The 19,012-nt window shown below is 43.7% G+C and overlaps 1 protein-coding gene across 8 annotated transcripts in view; it reads left to right on the top strand.

The window, feature by feature from the left end:
* The window catches only part of SEZ6L (seizure related 6 homolog like), a 214,197-nt gene extending 201,233 nt beyond the window's left edge, over positions 1-12,964 (top strand). For 3 of the 8 annotated variants that reach the window (XM_055251466.2, XM_055251467.2, XM_055251462.2), the window contains 3 exons: positions 4,951-5,065; positions 7,042-7,144; positions 9,635-12,964. In XM_055251466.2, the coding sequence (XP_055107441.2) occupies positions 4,951-5,065; positions 7,042-7,144; positions 9,635-9,664 (248 nt within the window). In that variant the 3' untranslated portion in view covers positions 9,665-12,964. Of the gene's footprint in view, positions 1-2,817; positions 2,851-4,950; positions 5,066-7,041; positions 7,145-9,634 lie in introns of all 8 variants that reach the window. The other 5 variants (XM_055251460.2, XM_055251465.2, XM_055251461.2 and 2 more) reach the window with 4 other exon arrangements.
* The last annotated feature ends 6,048 nt before the right edge of the window (positions 12,965-19,012 follow it).

The raw sequence follows: 19,012 nt of genomic DNA, 5'->3' as shown, positions 1-19,012 counted from the left end.
GTCACACCTTTACCTAGCTTTATACACATAGACATATTTGGAAAGAGAGAGGGATTTTTTTTTGTTTGTTTTACAGAAAAAAAAAAGAAAGAAAAAAGAAGGCTGGGTGTGGTGGCTTACACCTGTAATCCCAGCACTTTGAGAGGCTGAGGTGGGAAGATCACTTGAGCCCAGGAGTTCGAGACCAGCCTAGGCAAAATAGTGGGACCTCATTTCTACAAAAAATCAAAAAATTAGCCGGGCATGCTGACACACGCCTGTAGTCCTAACTACTTGGGAAGCTGAGGCAGGAGCATTGCTTGAGCCCAGGAGGTTGAGGCTGCAGTGAGCCGTGATTGCATCATTGCACTCCAGCCTGGGAAACACAGCAACACCCTGTATCACAAAAAAAAAAAAAAAAAAAAAAGAGGGAGGGAGGGAGGTTCATATCATGCTGTACTCTGTGTCTTACTTATTACAAAAGTAGCGCCATGTTATTTTTTTATTTGCCACCCATCATTCCACACTTTGCTTGTTCCCCAGTGCATTCAGCCCTTCCTCTGTTGATGGAGACATCAGTTCTCTTCCAGTTTTTTGTTTGTTTTGTTTTGCCAAAAAAATCTTGCCCATGAATCCTTGGATGCTGGCACTTTTCATCCTGTGGGACAGATTCCTCAAAGCAGGACTGATGGTGTGGGCAAAGATCTGTGGATATCGAGTTGTCCTGGATGTCACCAAATCGTTTCCCACAATTGGAGCAATCCACGCTCACCAACAATGTGTAATATGTCCATTTCTCCACCTCCTCGCCAGCACTGTATGTTTTCAATTTTCTTTTAATGCTGCCAAACTGAAAAGAAAACTACCATCAGAATATACACAAATATAGCTGGGCATGGTGGTGTGCACCTGTAATCCCAGCTACTTGGAGGCTGAAGTAGGAGAATCACTTGAAACCGGGAGGCCGAGGTTGCAGTGGGCCAAGATTGCACCACTGCGCTCCAGCCTAGGTGACAGAGCAAGACTCTGTCTTAAAATATATATATATATACACAAATGACAAAAAAAGGAAAAAAATAACAGGAAAAGATAAAAAGAGGCTCCATTTTGCAGGTGATCCCTGAAACTTCTCTTTTCTATGGGCTAGTATCTCTAGAAGCCCCACAAGGTGAATCAGCTCACTGCCTTCTCCCACAGCTGTGATGGCATTGCTAGCAAGAAAGGCTCTCGGGAGACTCCTGCACCTTTCTTCCCTCTCCATTTCCACTCCTGAGATCCGTCCCACCACCAACTCTGTAAGGAAATGATAAATCACTTCCTCTTCAGGAAAAAACTGGGATGCATGACACTGTGGTCTGCAGGAGGGGAAGCAACTCAGTGCCAATGTGAGGCCACCTGACTGGGACTTGGGGCCCCCGGGCTCCAGTCCAGTTCTGCTGTGGACCACCTGTGTGACCTTGAGTGAGCCCCCCTCCCTCTCTGACCTTGGTTTCCCTTTTTGTGAAATAACTGGGGGAGTCCAGATCAGAGTTTCTAAAGAGGAGCCAGTGAGCCCAACTGCTGAGGCATTGGTGAGACCTGCAGAGGTCCACTGCTGAGAATACCACTCTGACAAGTCCCAGGAATGGCCCAGGAATCTGCATTTAACATGCCCTTTGGGGTCCATGAGCACAGGACTCCGAGGGACACATGATTCGATGCCTCCTCCCAGTTCTAAGATTCCATGGACATTCACGCATTCCCACTCAACCACGGTGCAACTCACATCTTGGGGCGGAACCATCTGCTTCAATCTTTCCATTTTCTTGATGCCAAAGCTGCAGAGAAGTGTGCACTTAGTTAGCCAGCTAGCTTTTCAGCTGGTTTTGTTGTCATGGTGTGATGATGGCATAAACCAGAGAGTGACTTTAACCAAGGCATGGATTAGGATGTCTTGGGATTGGGGACATCAGTATAGCTAAGCCTTTGATGGCCACTCCCTCCTATCCCCTAATGCTGCAATTTTTTCATCAAAGTCCTTCATGCTGGGGTTTTGCATTCCTGTAATAAACATCCATCCTTGTTGGTATATTTTTGTGCTTAGCTACCATGATGACTGATGACAAAGACGGGGTGCCAGTCCCCATCATGTTGAACCTCCAGAGAAGTTTTACAAAAAACATAAATGATTAAAAATAGTTTCACATGGGATACAAAGCCTCATCAAATATAAAATGAATAAAAATAAAATTAGAGAGGTTTACATAGATAGTCTTCAAAACAGGAGAAGAGTTCCACCTCTGGCTGGATTTTGTATAAAAGTCTTGGGCCTCACAATTCATTTGTGCTTTGCCCCACATGAAAATGATGAAAAGACCCTAACCACATAATTGAGAGCAGAAACCAGAGAGCTTGAGCAGCCCAGATTGAAATCTTGCCTTCATCACTGAGAAGCTGTGTGACGTCAGAGAAGTTGCTTCACTTCTCCGAACCTCTGTTTGCTCATCTGTAAAATGGGGATGATAATAGCATTGACCTAACAAGATTGTTGAGAGGATTAAATGAGCAAATGTATATAGAGTTCTTGGCACAATTTTGGACACGTGGTGAGTGTTCAGTAATTATTCACTATCACTGTTGTTGATCTTGGGTCTTATCTGTCTCATCTTCTCTTGGGAACTTAGGAAGTGAATAGTCCAGGCACGTTCACTGATTATAGTGGCCCAAGATAAGTAAAAACATACCACTAACTTCACCAAAGCATGGCATGGGCTTTTGCATCTAATTTTTTGGCCTCATTTCATGCAAACAAAGTGAATTCACTTTACATTGACCAATGCTTCCTGATTTCTCTTTCAGTTAATCAAGACAGTTTTGAACATGCTTTAGAAGGTGAGTTCCAGAATGAAAAAAAAAAAAGCTCAATAAATCAAACTAATAGCACAAAACAAGGGCAGGTCTTTGAATATCTTTAGACACTTAAAAAAATAAATTCTACCTTCAGACTGCCAAAGACAATTTTAAAATAATATCGTAAGGGAAAAAAAATATGGGATTTGCAAGTCAGGACCCTAACAATAACTTGAAAGGGATTCGACAGCTGTTCTATACATGGTAACAGCAATGAGATAAGGAAAGCTTGGAGCCCATAAGCCTGAGAAAGGCATAGCCCTATTGTAAAACTTTTCATGATGCCATTCTAGAAGGGGAACTAAATCTAGTAACGTGTCACCTTCCATGCCGAGAGTCCTCCTGCTTTCCAGAGGGAAGAGTTTGCCCTGGAAGCATTCTATGGTCCATTTTTCCCTGAGTCTTTTTTCCCCTCAACATACCCACCCCTTCTCCCATCTCTCCTTACTTCAGCTCTCCTTTTATTAGAAATTCCCAAATGAGACTTATTAATGAGGAGCAGATGTTAAAATCTATCCAGGATTTTATTTCAGTTTTGTTTTCATTTTGTGGTTCCTTCCCTTTCCAACCCCTCCCGTGTGTAAAATGTCCAGTGTTCTATGTCACCGCTATTGAATTCGGTACAAAACCACTCACCGGGGCTGTGATGTAAAATATATACTGTACTATATTACTGTGTATGTGTATATATATATATATATACATATATATATGTAAATACAAATACAGTATATTATAGTATATATTTAAAAATATATACTGTAATATATTGTTTCTTTTTTTTAAATGTTTTTACCCAATCAAGCAGTTTTTATTATTCCTGGAGCCATCTTTAGCATTCTGACAATAATGAGTTCACTTAGAATCTGGGGCTATGTAAATTACATTTCACTAGTGGCTGTTCCTTGTAACAGACAACACTTGAATCCAAGCGAGTGGAACCAGGGCTCAAATATAAGTGAAGGAGCATGAATTATACACTCCACTTGGAAAATAGAGGGCACTTCATGTTAGTCTCCATTCAGAGTATCCTTTTTCTGCCTTTTGCCAACCAATGAACCATGAGAACGTCTCAAAGGGCTGGGGTTGCTCGGAGCTTATGAGAGCCATTGTAACGTTTTGTGCTCATGCATTTATTGTGGGTATTAGGATTGATTTTTCAGACCCCGTAAAGTGGTGGTTAATGGGTTATAGATGGGTGTACAGCCAAGCTCCATTAGATCTGACCGTGGAGAATGGCAGAGGAAACCTTGAGGCCAAGTTTCCAGAAGGAATGTAGGATCCCGCTTTAAGCTATGCTGGGAAAGCAGCCCTCTGCCCCAGGCCCCTGCAGCAGCTGTTATAGTTCTTGCAGTTGCCACAAACAATGGGAGGTTGAGAGAGCAGCAGGGAAATGTGCAGGAGTAGCCTCTGGGAATCAAAACGGGCCTTCACATTTGGGGTGTCATTGGGGTGTGCAAGACAGAGAGCTGTCCCCAATGCTCAGAGCCCACTCGTGGACTGGAGAGTGGAACTCAAAAGGTCTAGGAGGGGCCGTCAGTCTGCATGCAACAAGCTGCCCAGTCCACAGGTGAGCACCAGGTCTGAGAATCCCTTAGAAACCTTGTGGCTGACTACCAGCACCGTTCAACTCAACAACACACACAAATCCAGATTCGCCCTCCACTCCTGCATCTGGGGTCCAGATGCATTCCTGTTTCTCTTCTCCACTCCATGGAATGTCCAGCAAATCTGCTTTCCCCGTTACTGAATTTGGGATTTTCTCCAAGTCTTCCTGTGAATTGAACTTTAATCAGATTTTAACTGTAGCCCCCCAAAAATGGGAATGGTGCGATTGGGTTTCAAACAGTGTAATTCTTTGTAGCTCCTATGGCCAACCCACCAAAGGATGAGTCTGGGACTCCTTGCAAGGGACCACCACCATTTCGTCTAGTCTTTGGTGATGGCTCTGCAAGGTCTAAGGCCCTCCCAGAGCCTTAGACCTTGGAAAGCTGTCTCCAAAGGGTGGAGAACTGGGTAGTTGGGCACTCACTGGGAGTCAGCTACCTGGGAAATGAGGACCTCACTGGCTCCTGTGTTCAGTAGCAGAAGCAGCAGCAGAGACTTCGCTGGAAGGGGGGAACATGGCCCTGGCTATCTTCATTCCGGTCCTCATCATTTCCTTACTGCTGGGAGGAGCCTACATTTACATCACAAGGTAGGGAGCTGATGGGGGAGACGACTGCCAAGCACTCAGCCACCAGTACTCAGAGGGACTGGGCGGTTCACCTCTCTGAGCCTCAGGGTCTCCACCTGGAGCTCGGGCATAGTGGCATTTGTGTGATCTCAGAGATGCCCAGATTCAGCCCAAGTCTGTGGGATAAATATTTACATTGGGCAATTATGAAGCCTCCAAGCCAGTAAGACAAATACTATTCCTGCCCTCAAGGAGGTTATGATTTAGTGGGGGACACAGACATGACATATTGCCAGGCACGTTGATTCGTTCCTTCCATCACTCACTCACGCATTCACTCATTTATTCAACAAATATGTATTGACAATCTGTTGTATATTAGACATTGTCCCAGATGTTAAGGGTCTAGAAACTTGCATTTGATGCAGAAGGAAGATATTAAACCATGCCCCAAAATAGCCACTCATTCATTCACATTCACAGTTGTTGAGCCCCTACTAGGTGCCAGGCAGTTTTCTCGGTTCTAGAAACATCATTTGTGAAAAAAAAAAAAAAAAAAAGAAAATAGAAGGAAATATTTGCCCTCCTGGGGTTCAGGTTCCAACAAGGAAAGATAGAAAATAAGCAAAGTATATAAGAAAATATATAGTGTTAGAAACTGATAAGTGCAGGAAGGCTGGGAGGGGGCAAGAATTCTGGAATAGAAGTGGTGGTGGACTTTTAAATAGCGTAGCTAGAGGAGGCCCCACTGAGAAATGACATTTGAGCAAGGACTTGAAAGTGATCATGAGAAACCTATGCAGGCCAGGCATGGTGGCTCACACCTGTAATCCCAGGACTTTGGAAGGCCAAGGCAGGCGAATCACTTGAGGTCAGGAGTTCGAGACTAGCCTGGCCAACATGGTGGAACCCCGTCTCTACTAAAAAAATAAAAAATAAAATTAGCCTGGGCATGGTGGTGGGTGCCTGTAATCCCAGCTACTTGGGAGGCTGAGGCAGGAGAATCACTTGAACCTGGGAGGAGGAGGTTGCAGTGAGCCAAGATCATGACACTGCACTCCAGCCTGGGCAACAGAGCAAGACTCCATTTCAAAAACAAAATAAATCTATGCAAATATATGAACAGCATGTGCAAAGGTCCTGAGGCAGGAACGTGACTAAAATAAATCGTCCCTGCCCTTATGGAGCCCACAGTCTACTGGGGGCAGGGTAGAGTAAATACACAAATAAATTATAACACACTAAGATAAACACAATGAAGGAAACAGGTAGGTGTGGTGAGTAACAGAGAAATCACCTTTAAATAGGTGGTCAGGGGCCAGGCATGGTGGTTCATCCCTGTAATCCCAGCACTTAGGGAGGCCAAGCCTGGAGGATTGCGTGAGCCCAGGAGTTTGAGACCAGCTTGGGCAATGGGCAATATAGTAAGACCTCGCCTATTTACAAAAAACAAACAAACAAAAAAACACTTAAAAAGTTAGCCAAGTGTGGTGGTGCACGCAGGTAGGAGAATCACTTGAGCCCAGGAGGCAGAGGTTGCAGTGAGCTGAGATGGCACCACTGCACTACAACCTGGGTGACAGAGCAAGACCCTGTCTCTAAATAAATAAATAGGTGGTCAAGGAAGGCTGATCTAAGGCAATATGGCATGCAGTAGGTGCTCAATAAATGCTCATTCTTGTTCTTGTTTCCCTTTGCATTCAAGAGGGACTTGAATGACCTTCCAGGAGAAAACAAATTAAGCTCTGCCCCCCTCCCTAGTAAGGGGAGATCACAAGGCTTTGGTTCTCGCTGCCTGGGTTGCAAGTTGAGAGCAATTATGATTTCTGCTTACACCTCACTAGGATTCTCGCCTGCAAAAGGCTGTTTGCACACATCCTCGTTGTCATTCACAGAGGTGCCGCTGCTCAGGAAGTGGCACCAACTGTTCCCGTTCAATATTGTAATGTGTCTCCTAGCTGGGGAGAAGTAACTTCTCTCTCCTTTCTCTCCCCCAGATGTCGCTACTATTCCAACCTCCGCCTGCCTCTGATGTACTCCCACCCCTACAGCCAGATCACCGTGGAAACCGAGTTTGACAACCCCATTTACGAGACAGGGGTGAGTTGGTCTCTCTCGTCTCTTCCCAATTCCCTTCCTCTTTGCTCTGAATTCGCCAACAAGAAGACAAAACATTTCATTTCCTATTGCTCACAAGAGGCACAGCCAGTGGTCCTGTCTTATCCCCAAGAAGAGCCCTGAAGAGATAAATGCTGGGAGAACCCAGCTCTCTTTGCAGGTGATTGGTGCTGAGGATGAGCCTAGGAGGCTGATTACTGTCAGCAGAACACCCACAGAAAAAAGAGGCTGCACCCAAGACCCACAGAGAGCGGACCACCGGTGGCCTGGTGGCAACGTGCAGCATTCCCACACATCCCACTGGGCTCCACCCTTTATTCAATGGCAGTGTGAAACATCCCTGCATATTTGAGTGTCAGGCCCTGTTTTAGGTGCTAGGAACATAGTCATGAACCCCAATAGACACAGATTACACCATTAATGAGCCTACCGTCTTGTGAATTATTATTATCAATAATAATACATGCCATGTGCTGGGCACTTTAAATGCATAATCTCCTTGAATCCTTGCAGCTCTCTGCAATAGGTTCCACAGTTATCTCTAATTGATTGATGAGGACATTGAGGTCCAGAGAGAGGAAAGAATAATTTGGCCAAGGTGGCACACAGCCAGGATGCACAGCCTGAAGCCAGGATGCAAATTCAACCTGACACTCTTAATCATGATGCTATCTTGCCTCCCTCGAACCTCCAACAATCCGATGTGCCCATGAATATTTTGATTACAACAAATAATACTTTTTAAGGACTATGAAAAAATTGAACAGGGCACTAGGAGAATGTATAACGGGGACACTTAGAGGGAGCTGGGGAAGGCATCGTTGAGAAAGTGAGAGTAAAGCTGAGACATGGGAAGTGGGTAGAGCTTGGACGATGGGCTGAAGAAGATGCCAGACAGAAGGGAGAGCATGGGCAAAGGTCCAGGGCACATGCGAGAAAGCAAAAGGCTGATTATGACTTTGCAAAACCACCATCCTTCAAATTCACTGCGTAACGATGTGCAGCCATCTCCCAACGTTTGGGAGGAATAAACCTGACTTGTTTCTTATCCTGCTAACCTTCCTTCACCTCCACTTCCTCTGATCTCCTGTGTTAGTTATCTATTGATGTGTAACAATATTACTGCAAACTTAGGGGCCTAAATTAACAACATACATTTATTATCTCATAGTTTCTATAAGTCAGGAAGCCAGGCACAGCTTAGCTGGACCCCCTGCTTTATGGCTCACAGGCTACAAACAAGGCAGTAACTGGGCTGCAGTCTCATCTGAGGCTCAACAAGGGAAGGATCCACTTCCAAACTCACATGGTTGTTGACAGCATTCAGTTCCTTGCAGGTTGTTAGAATGAGGGCCTCAATTTCTTGCGGGCTGTCTTCTAGGGGCCACCCTCAGTTTCTTCCATGTGGGCCTCTCCATAGAGCAGCTCATGACATGGCAGCTGGCTTCTTCGAAGCCAGCAAGAGAGAGAGAGTCATCTTGGAAGACAGAAGTCACAATCCTGTGTCATGCAAACATGGAAGTGACATCCTAGCACCTGTGTATTCTCCTAGTTAGAATCAAGTCACAGGCTCTACCCACCCTTAAAGGGAGGGAAGCCCACAAAGGTATGAGCTCCAGGAGTTGGGGATCATGGGGACCACCTTGGGGCCTGCCCACCACAATCCCATGTACCATGAAGCATAGATGTGATTGCATATCTGTGTTGGCTGAATGGGAGCTGGAGACTTCCATTAAAGCATGTGACAGTGACAACTTCCAGGGCTGAGCCTTCTTCTATCTCCTTGCTCCTTGTCCCTGGGGCTTGGAATACATTACTCACACTCCATAAATATTGAAGAAATCAAACTACCCCTATGTTGTAGTCATTTCACATGGCAATGGTAGATTAGGGCATATGTTATTTTGCATTCTATGTAGCTTGCTTTGAAATCATGGGAAAAGGTCAGACTGAAATAAAGGAGAGTTTTAGAGACTAGAAGTGAATGAATACTTATTAGTAGAGTGTATCAGTGACCTAGAGCTATAGTAATGCTGAGTAACAAAGATCTCTGAACTCAATGGCTTAATGCAACAAGCATTCATTTGCTCATCAGTCTGTGGGACAGCGTTTTAGGCTTATTTCAGCTGGATGGTAATCCTGGCATTGGCTGGTTGATGGCTGGGTGACTCAGCTCTGCTCTCTGTGTCCTTCATTTTCCTGAAGAGACTAAAGCCTAGCAGGGCACGCCCTGCTCATGGTGATGACAGATGGACAGGATGTGAGCAGAAACACACAAGCATGTTTCAAGCAGCTGTTGTGCGCCTTTTCCTTATAACCCATTGGCAAAAGCAAGTCAGGGTCAGAGTAGGAGGGCACTGCAAAGTCACGACCAAGGGCATGGACATACGGAGGTGCAAAGAACTGCATCCCTCTATGTATATCCCTCTACCACACAAGCGTTTGACAAATCCGTGCTTCTCTCTCTTGCAGGAAACCAGAGAGTATGAGGTTTCTATCTAAAGAGAGCTACACTTGAGAAGGGGACTTGTGAACTCAACCACAGTCTCCTTGAGACATTCCTCCAGAGACCATGCGGCATTTGATTGAAACCCCAGAATGTCGACTGTCTTTTCTTTAGACTCTTTATTGAAGGTTTACTGTTTTCTTCCCTGTATTTATTATATTTAAAAGTGAAATAGGTGTGGGTTTGGATGTTTCACGGCCTCAGCCAAATTCATGTTACAGCCTCAATTCTGAAGGCAGGTGGAAGACTTGCAAAATGGCAAACCGCGGCAGCAAAAACACAAAACAACAGATGGAGTTTCTCCCATCAGCAATGCCATGCTAAGGCTGCATCGAATTGCATGCATCTTTGGGAACCATGCCCGTGGTGTTTTCAGTACAAATCTAAGTCCCAAGATTAGGTTGGAAAGGGTATTTCTTGTTGGCTTAGTTTGGATTGGAATTTAGCATGGGTACTTAAACCCATTTGGGGAGCTGTGCTCCAAAACAAATTCTGTGTCCTCTCTTCCCATTTTGCCAGCTTCTGAAAGGTTTTTCCACAGCCCCTCCCTCTCGTGGTTCTTCTGAAGGTAGCAAAGGTGTTATGTAAACGTTGTCTTTTACCACTCTGGCCTCGCTGGACAGTGACAAAACAAGAAAACGTTTTCTTTCTAAAAAGGTGATAAATGACCAAAGGGAATTTTTCAGAGAAAAATGAGAGATTTGAGAGTTCCAATGAAGAATTGGGTGAGGGGGATCATTGGGTAAGGGAATTTGGTTAATAAAATGTTCTTTTCTTTGACACTCTTTCAACGATGAAAGAGCACGTAATTTATGCTACGAGTGCCAGGATCGATCACCATGTTCAGCAAGCCACTCTCAAGCTGTGGTAATAAACACACAGGCTTGGGAGGCACCAGCGGCCCCACTTATACAGTGACAATGATTTGTGATGGGAAAAAGGAGGTGCCATGTTTGGAAATCTAGGGGTGAGCTCTGGTTTCTCCTGGGGTTCTGGAATATCTCAGCCCTCAAAATAGAGGAGACTCAAGTGCACTGATTCTCTAAAAGGTGTCATCTTCAGAATATACTTGCCATCAAGTATTTCAGGGGGTGGGAGGGTCCTATGAGAAGAAACTGTTTTTCTATTCTCTGAAGCTGTCTGGATGTTGGAGGGTGGTGTGAATGCTGACTAAGGAGGTGTGGAGAACAGGGGCAGGGGATTTTAAATCACAGCAAACCGTCCAGTGGAATCCTGTATCATCTGATCTGAACATCAATGAAGACAGAGAGAGGAATTTCATGCAGAAAGGATTCCATAGCCCCACATCTAATCACACGGGCATTCCTCTTATTTTATCAGGGTCTGTTTTCCCCCAACCCAGTGAAACCGGTGAGTGTGTGACTCTTTGGAAGATTATTTTCTAAATACAGGTATAAAGAGAAGGTGGAGGGTGCGGGTGCATGGAAGAAATAGTATGTGTGAAGCAGATTCACCTCCCTGGGACCGGTGACATGTTGGTGACAGTCAATGGCTTGGACAGGCACACAGGCTCAGTGGCATTTGGAACCCTCTTTGGTGCCCTCCCATTCTCTCTGGAATTGTTTCAAGTCTGCTGGTTTTCAAACAAGCAAAGACCTTTCTGGCCATAGGGAGAATAGCGGGGAGTCTATGTTTTGGCGGTTACATTGGAAATATCTTAAGCAAGATAGGGAAAGTCGGTTTTATGCACACATGTACCCTCCTTGCCAGCAGAAACTCAGACTTCAATCTTGGGGGTCTAAGACCAGAATATTTTCCTTCTGCCAGAAAAGAATCTTGCACATATACTCCTGAAGGCATGCATGTGTGGTCCATGGCAAGAAGTAGCTAAAGACTGCTTTCCAGGACCCAAAGCCCCATTTAATGCAAGAACCAGAGAAGTGTTCTAGGCCATTAGTGAACAATGTCATGTTTAGAGAAAGATAACACAAATCATATAACCTTTCCTTAGAAGGCAGAACCCAATCCATTTTATTTGATGCTTATTCTAACCCTAACCCTGGGTCACCTGGAATGAAGAACTCTATTAATAATATTTGATTTTACAACGTGTTATGGTTATGTGAAAACTAAACATTTGCCTTTTATAAAGACTGACAGAATATAAATCTTTATTCTAACCCTATCCCCAAAACTAGCCAGGCCACACCCCAGATGTTCTTATTGACTATTGGAAAGATAGAAAAGACGTTGGGTTTTTTGTTTTTTTGTTGTTGTTGTTGTCGTTGTTGTTTTTTTCAGAAGACCAGTGTCTCAGTTCTGTCTTAGTAGTACCACACCTGTAACCATGTTTTAAAAGTTTGTTTTAGCCTAGAGACAGATCATACGAGTTCAACAATGTACAGTGTGATTGAAAAGACAGGATGGTGTCTATTTTTCTTTTTAAAATATCTGAATGTGTATTTGTAATACATAAAGGTAAAAAAATAATAGTGCCAAAAATGTGCAAGGCATCTCATTACAGTTCATATACGTCTGTTTTTATAAGACCAATATTAAAACCCATTGGGATTAAATATTTTTGAATAGGATACACTCTTGAGAAACTCGAGAATGGACTGAGCCTTCCTACAAGCCACTCTTTGTTTTTAAAACAGTGGGGAAATACGTTTACAGAGATTGTGAGCTTCAGAGAATGCATGTGATGGCGTGTATTACATGCTAATTCATATAAGCTGTATCTGTCAGCTAACACCCTGTGCTTTAGAAATGCACACACTCGACCCTCTTTAGCTTGGAGCTCAGCTTTTTGCTTCTTTTTTTTTTGTAGAATTATTTAGCTAACATAAGTATTCTGATCGCTACCTGATGGCCATTCTTACTTAGTTTCATAGATGTGCTTTAACTATGATGCTTTGAAGCTCACCCCTTGGAGAGCCTACAGAACCTCAGGCTGATAGCTTTGAAGACTGCCAAACAGCCCAGAAGGAAGCAAAGCGTCTGCATCATCAGGAGGGTTGTATAAGAAGTAGTGATTTGGCAAATACGTGGGTAGCTTTAGGCTGAAGCAGGGGCCTCAAGCAAAAATGCCCTTCGAGTGAATCCAAAGGGCATGACCTTCCTATGTCCTTGACTAGGCATGACGAGTCATTTGAGGTCAGATATTATTTGAGTTGTTCAGCACCCCCAAAGGTAGGCATTCTCCTGGGAAATTTTCATTTCCATTTTATCGCCAAACAGAATAAAAAGCAAAACAAACTTTCTAAGCTAGAATAATGAAATTAAGTCATTTTCCACTTTGTATATATTGATGCTAATAAAACAGATGAAAAAGACTCAAGTGTGTGGGATTTTTGTTACAGACTCTTCAGGATGGCACCAAGTGGAATGTTTCCAGTTTCTGGGGACTGGGTTGGGGTAACACCTACAGATACTTTGAATGCTAAGACAGGACATCCCACTCTGGAATGGTTCTGGGACCTTCAAGGGATGTTTGGGACAACATGGGTTTGACGGCACTGCCATCATCCGATGTTCCACCATCCTCCCTGTCTTAGCTCAGCCTGTCATAAGAAAATACCACAGACTAGACGAATTAAACAACAGAAACCTGTTTCTCAAAGTTCTAGAGGCTGAGAACTCCAAGATCAGGGTACCAGCCAATTCAGTTCCTGGTGAGAGCTCTCTTCCTGGCTTATAGATGACCTTTGTGCTGTGTCTTCACACAGTGGAGGGAAGGGAAATGGCAGGAAGGAGGGGAGGAGAGGAAGAGAAAGAGGGAGAGGCAGCTGTTCCTCTTCTTAAAAGGCCACAGTCTTATCAAATGAGGTCCAATCCTTATGCCCTTATTTAGCCTTAATTACCTGCTAATGGCCTTATCTCCAACTACGGTCACATTGGGGGTTAGAGCTTTAACACATGAATTTTGGAGGGACACAGTTGTCTATAGCATTGCACACCTGGCACCCCCAAAATGTATGTCTTTCTTGCATGCCAAATACATCCACTCCAACAGCCTCCAAAGTCTTAACTCATAACACCATCGACTCGTCTAAAGTCTCATCTAAATATCATTTAAATCAGGTATGAGTGAGACCCAAGGTATGATTTATCCTGAGGCAAACTGCTCTCTATCTGTAAATCTGTGACCCCGCACAAGTTATGTGCTTCCAAAACACAATGGTGGGACAGGCATAGTACAGACATTGCTATACCAAAATGGAGAAATAAGGAAAGAGGAAAGGGGTGTCGGGTTTCAAGCAAGTGCAAAACCTAGCAAGGCAAATTCCATTAGATCTCAAGACTTGAGAATAAGCTTCTTTGGTTTGATGCTCTGCCCTAAAGGCCCACTGAGGTGGCAGCATCACCTCCACGGCTCTTTCAAGCTGCCCTGTTCACACAGCTTTCTTCAAAGAGCAGCCCACTCCTGAGGCACTGGATGGGATTGTCCTGGCTGAAACCAGAGACACAGCCCTACCCTTGAAAACAGAGGAGAAAACACCTTGGTTCTGGGACCTATGGTAGCAGTGGCACCCCTGATGTTTCCTTAATCACATTCTGGTTCATTCTTAGCACACATTCGCAGCTGATGGCCCTATGGTTTGGTTCTGTAGACTCCAAGAAGGTTGAGAGTTATCCTTCATTCTGTCCTGCTTTCTCTACCCCCTTTAGTTCAAACTGGTAGTGTCTTCACTGGCATAATTCCATTCCTGGATTCTGCCAAGATAGCTGATGAAGTCCATGAGTTGTACTCATGATCTCTATTACTTAAATTTTTATTTTTTTTTATAGGGACAGGGTCTCATTATGTTGCCCAGGCTGGTCTCGAACTCCTGGGCTTAAGTGATCCCCTCACCTCAGCCTCCCAAAGTGCTGGGATTACAGGCATGAGCCGCCATTCCTGGCCTTGTGATCTCTTCACCACGTGATTGTTCAGACACATCCTCAGTGTTCTCTTCGGAACAAGCGTTCTATTTTTTTTTTTTTTTTTGCAATATGGATACGCTGAAATTTTGCCAAATCTTCAAATTCTGCTTCCTTTTTGCTTAATTGTTTTTTCTGACAACCAAAATGAGTGATGGAGGCAGGTGTCTCAATGAATCAAGGTTTATGGAGCCAGCTGAAGGGTGCACCCAGGAAAAATGTGAGTCACAGACACATCTGTGGCTATATTTTCCAGAGAGGTTCTTGAGAGGTTCTTAAGAGTTTTAGTAGTTCTACATTTTCCTTAAAAGGAAGGAGGGGGCAATGAGGTAAATGATTACATAGTTGTGAGAGACTTTAGTTAGTGCCCCAAAAATTTACATTTTACATAAGATACGATGAATGTTTGAAGAAAAAAGGAATAGAGGAAGCAGACATCTCAGGGAGGGGCGAAGAAATGATTAATCTCATCTTGTCTTTGTTCTGTACAAAGACAGATGTAGCTTATTAGGAAATAAGCTAGTTATCTACATTATCAGTGTGGAGTCTTTTGAAAGGGCTGGTTTCTGTTTAGCCCTTAGAGAAGAAAGACTGATGGCAATTATTGAGGGCAAGGGGATAATGAGGTGTGTCTGACCCCCATGCCATCATGGCCAGAAACTCAGCTTCAGTTTCTCTGGGGTCTACTTGGCCAAGAGGAAATTCATTCTGTCAGTTGGGAGCTGAGAATTCTATTGTTATTTCTCACTTTTTTTTTTTTTTTTGAGACAGTCTTGATCTGTCACCCAGGCTGGAGTGCAGTGGCACAATCTAGGCTCACTGCAACCTCTGCCTCCCAGTTTCAAGCAATTCTCCTGCCTCAGCCTCCCAAGTAGCAGGGATTACAGGTGCATGCCACCACGCCCAGCTTATATTTGTGTTTTAGTAGAGACAGGGTTTCAACATGTTGGCCAGGCTGGTCTCAAATTCCTGAACTCAGGTGATCCACCTGCCTCAGCCTCCAAAAGTGCTGGGATTATAGGCGTGACTTCTCACTTCTTTAATTAATCTCTCTGCTTTCACATTTTACTATAAGCAGTCAGGAAGAACCAAGCCACTCCTTCAACACTTTGCTTTGGAATCTCCTCAGCTAAATATAGTAGTTCCCTCTTACCTGATGTTAGTGGATGCCTGAAACCACAGATAGTACTGAACTCTATACATAGTATGTTTTTTCATATACATACATATCCATGATAAATTCTACCTTATAAATTAGGTACTTAAAGAGATGAAGAATAATATTAAAATAAAAAAATTATAACAATATACCAGCATCACTACTCTTGAACTCTGGGGCTATTATTAAGTAAAGAAAAGGTTACTTGAACACAAACCCTGAAATACCACAATAGTCCATCTGATAACGAAGATGGCTACTAAGTGATGAGCAGGCAGGTGGCATAGACAGTACGGATATGCTAGACAAAGGGGTGATTCATTTCCCAGGTGGGACAAAATGAGATGGTGCAAGATTTTATCATGCTACTCAGAAGAATGGGGCGCAATGTAAAACTTATGAATTGTTTACTTCTGGAATTTTCTTTTCTTTTTTTTTTTTTAACAGAGTTTTTGCTCTGTTGCCCAGGCTGGAGTGCAGTGGTGTGATCTCAGCTCACTGCAACCTCTGCCTCCAGAGTTCAGGCGATTCTCCTGCCTTAGCCTCCTGAGTGGCTGGGATTACAGGTGCCTGCCACCATGTTCAGCTCATTTTTGTATGTTTAGTAGAGACAAGGCTTCAACTTGTTGGCCAGGCTGGTCTCAAACCCTTGACCTCAGGTGACTCACTGGTCTCGGCCTCTCAAAGGCTAGGATTACAGGCGTGAGCCACTGCGGCCAGCCTGTTTCTGGAATTTTTCATTTAAGATTTTCAGATGGCAGTTGACCTTGGGTAACTGAAATGAAGAAAGCAAAACCATGGATAAGGGGGGACTACCGTCTCCAGTTTCATTGTTCACAAATTCTACCTTCCATGAAACACTAGGATGAAGTTCAGCAAAGTTCTTTTTCACTTACAACTAGGACTGCCTTAATCCCAGTTTCAAATAACATGTTTCTAGTTTCTGTCTGAGATCTCAGCAGACCAGAATGACCTTTTTTTTTTTTTTTTTTTGAGACAGGGTCTCACTCTGCCACCCAGGCTAGAGTGCAATGAAGTGATCACAGCTCACTGCAGCCTGGACCTCCTGAGCTCAGTTGATCCTCCTACCTCAGCCTCCTAAATAGCTGGACCACAGGCGTGCACCACCACACCCAGCTAAGTGTTTTATTTTTTGTAGAAATGGGGTTTCGTCACATTGTCCAGGCTGGTCTCGAACCCCTGGGCTCAAGTAATCCACTTGCCTCAGCCTCCCAAAGTGCAGAATGACCTTAAATGTTCATATCTCTACCAACATTCTGTTCACGGCAATGTAGGTTAGCATGCACCTCAAAACCCTTCCAGCCTCTACTCATTACCCAGTTCCAAAGCCACTTCCACAGGAAACAAAACCAATAAAGTGAGTGTGTGTGTGTGTGTGTGTGTGTGTGGAGAGAGAGAGAGAGAGTATAAGGAATTGGGTCATGCTATTATGAAGAGTGAGAAGTCCCAAGATCTGCAGCCAGGAAGCTGGAAACCCAGGAAGCTGATATGTAGTTCCAGTCCAAGTCCTAAGGCCTGAGACCTGGAAGAACCAATGATGTAAGTTCCGGTCTGGAAGCCAGCAGGCATAAGACACAAGAAGAGCAGATACTTTCACTCAAATCCAAAGGTCATGAAAGAACAATGTCCTGGCTCAAAGCAGTCTGGCAGGAGGGGTTCCCTGTTACTGATAGGAGGGTCAGTCTTTGGGTTGTATTCAGACCTTCAACTGATGGGATGAGGGTTCTACATTAGGAAGGGCAATCTGCTTTACTTAGTCTACCAATTCAAATGTTAATCTTATCCCAAAACACCCTCATGAGGATACTCAGAATAATGTCTGACCAAATAGCTGGACATCCCATGGCCGAGTCAAATTGACAAAAATTAACTGACACACTCCCAAAGCCCTATAAATGCAAGGTGACCACTCCAATGAGCTATGGTGTCCATGCTAAAGTCTTGCAATGACGTTGCTATTTCTCAGAGAAAAACAGAAGAATGTTTTCACAACTCTTAAGATATAGGCATATTTGACTTACCCCCATATCTTAGGTTGGGCTCCCCCAGAAGCAAACCTTCAGATAAAAATTCAAGAGCAAATAATGTATTTGCTAGGCAATTCCACAGAGTACCAGTAGAGGAGTGGTAAAGTGAGACTAGAAAGGAAATTAAACTAATAAAAAGTGCATTGGTCAAGCAAGTTACTCCCAGGGACAACTGGGAATCCATCACACTGGATAATTTAGCGAGATGGTGAAGAAAAAGCCTCAGGGTTGTTCCCTCTGAGCAGTGAGGGAGCTGAGGTATTTATCCACCAGTTCCCAATTGTAACTGATTGAGTTGTTTCTGGGAGGCATTAACTCCTAGGCACCTCTGGGATTCCCTGTGCTCAGAGAAAGAGAGTTATATATGCCTGCAGGTAGAAGGCATCAAGTAGAGTTCATGGGAAAGCAACTACCAAAGGAATATGGGCAAAGCACCTACAGCATCTTTTACACCTACTTATTGCCCAAGTCAATTGTCAATCAATTCATCAACAAATATTTTTAGCACCTAAAAATGCAGCTTATTGTGATGCCAACACCTTGGTAAGTTGGTCAAATGTGGGAAAGCCTAAAAATATAAGTAAATGTGGAATCGAAACTTTAAAGATGTCATTCAACCTGAGAAAGCTGACTGACCAAAAAAAAAAAAAGCCTAAGATTTCAAAGTAATTTCATTGAAAATTAACCTTCCCCTTCTGATGATAATGTCTTTCCTTGGAACCAACCCAAATGTCCAACAATGATAGACTGGATTAAGAAAATGTGGCACATATACACCATGGAATACTATGCAGCCATAAAAAATGATGAGTTCATGTCCTTTGTAGGGACATGGATAAAACTGGAAATCATCATTCTCAGTAAACTGTCGCAAGGACAAAAAACCAAACACCGCATGTTCTCACTCATAGGTGGGAATTGAACAATGAGAACACATGGACACAGGAAGGGGAACATCACACTCTGGGGACTGTTGTGGGGTGGGGGGAGGGGGGAGGGATAGCATGAGGAGATATACCTAATGCTAAATGACGAGTTAATGGGTGCAGCACACCAACATGGCACATGTATACATATGTAACAAACCTGCACATTGTGCACATGTACCCTAAAACTTAAAGTATAATAATAGTAAAATAAAAAAGAAAAAATAAACACCAAAAATAAAAAAACAAAAAATAATGTCTTTCAATTAACACACAGATTTAAACAGTGTTTTCAAAAGAGGGCACACTAGCTCATTTCTTTGTTTT

Source organism: Symphalangus syndactylus, chromosome 18 (genome assembly GCF_028878055.3).
Source record: "Symphalangus syndactylus isolate Jambi chromosome 18, NHGRI_mSymSyn1-v2.1_pri, whole genome shotgun sequence".
Lineage (NCBI taxonomy): Eukaryota > Metazoa > Chordata > Mammalia > Primates > Hylobatidae > Symphalangus > Symphalangus syndactylus.
This window is presented reverse-complemented; position numbering and strand designations above follow the sequence as displayed.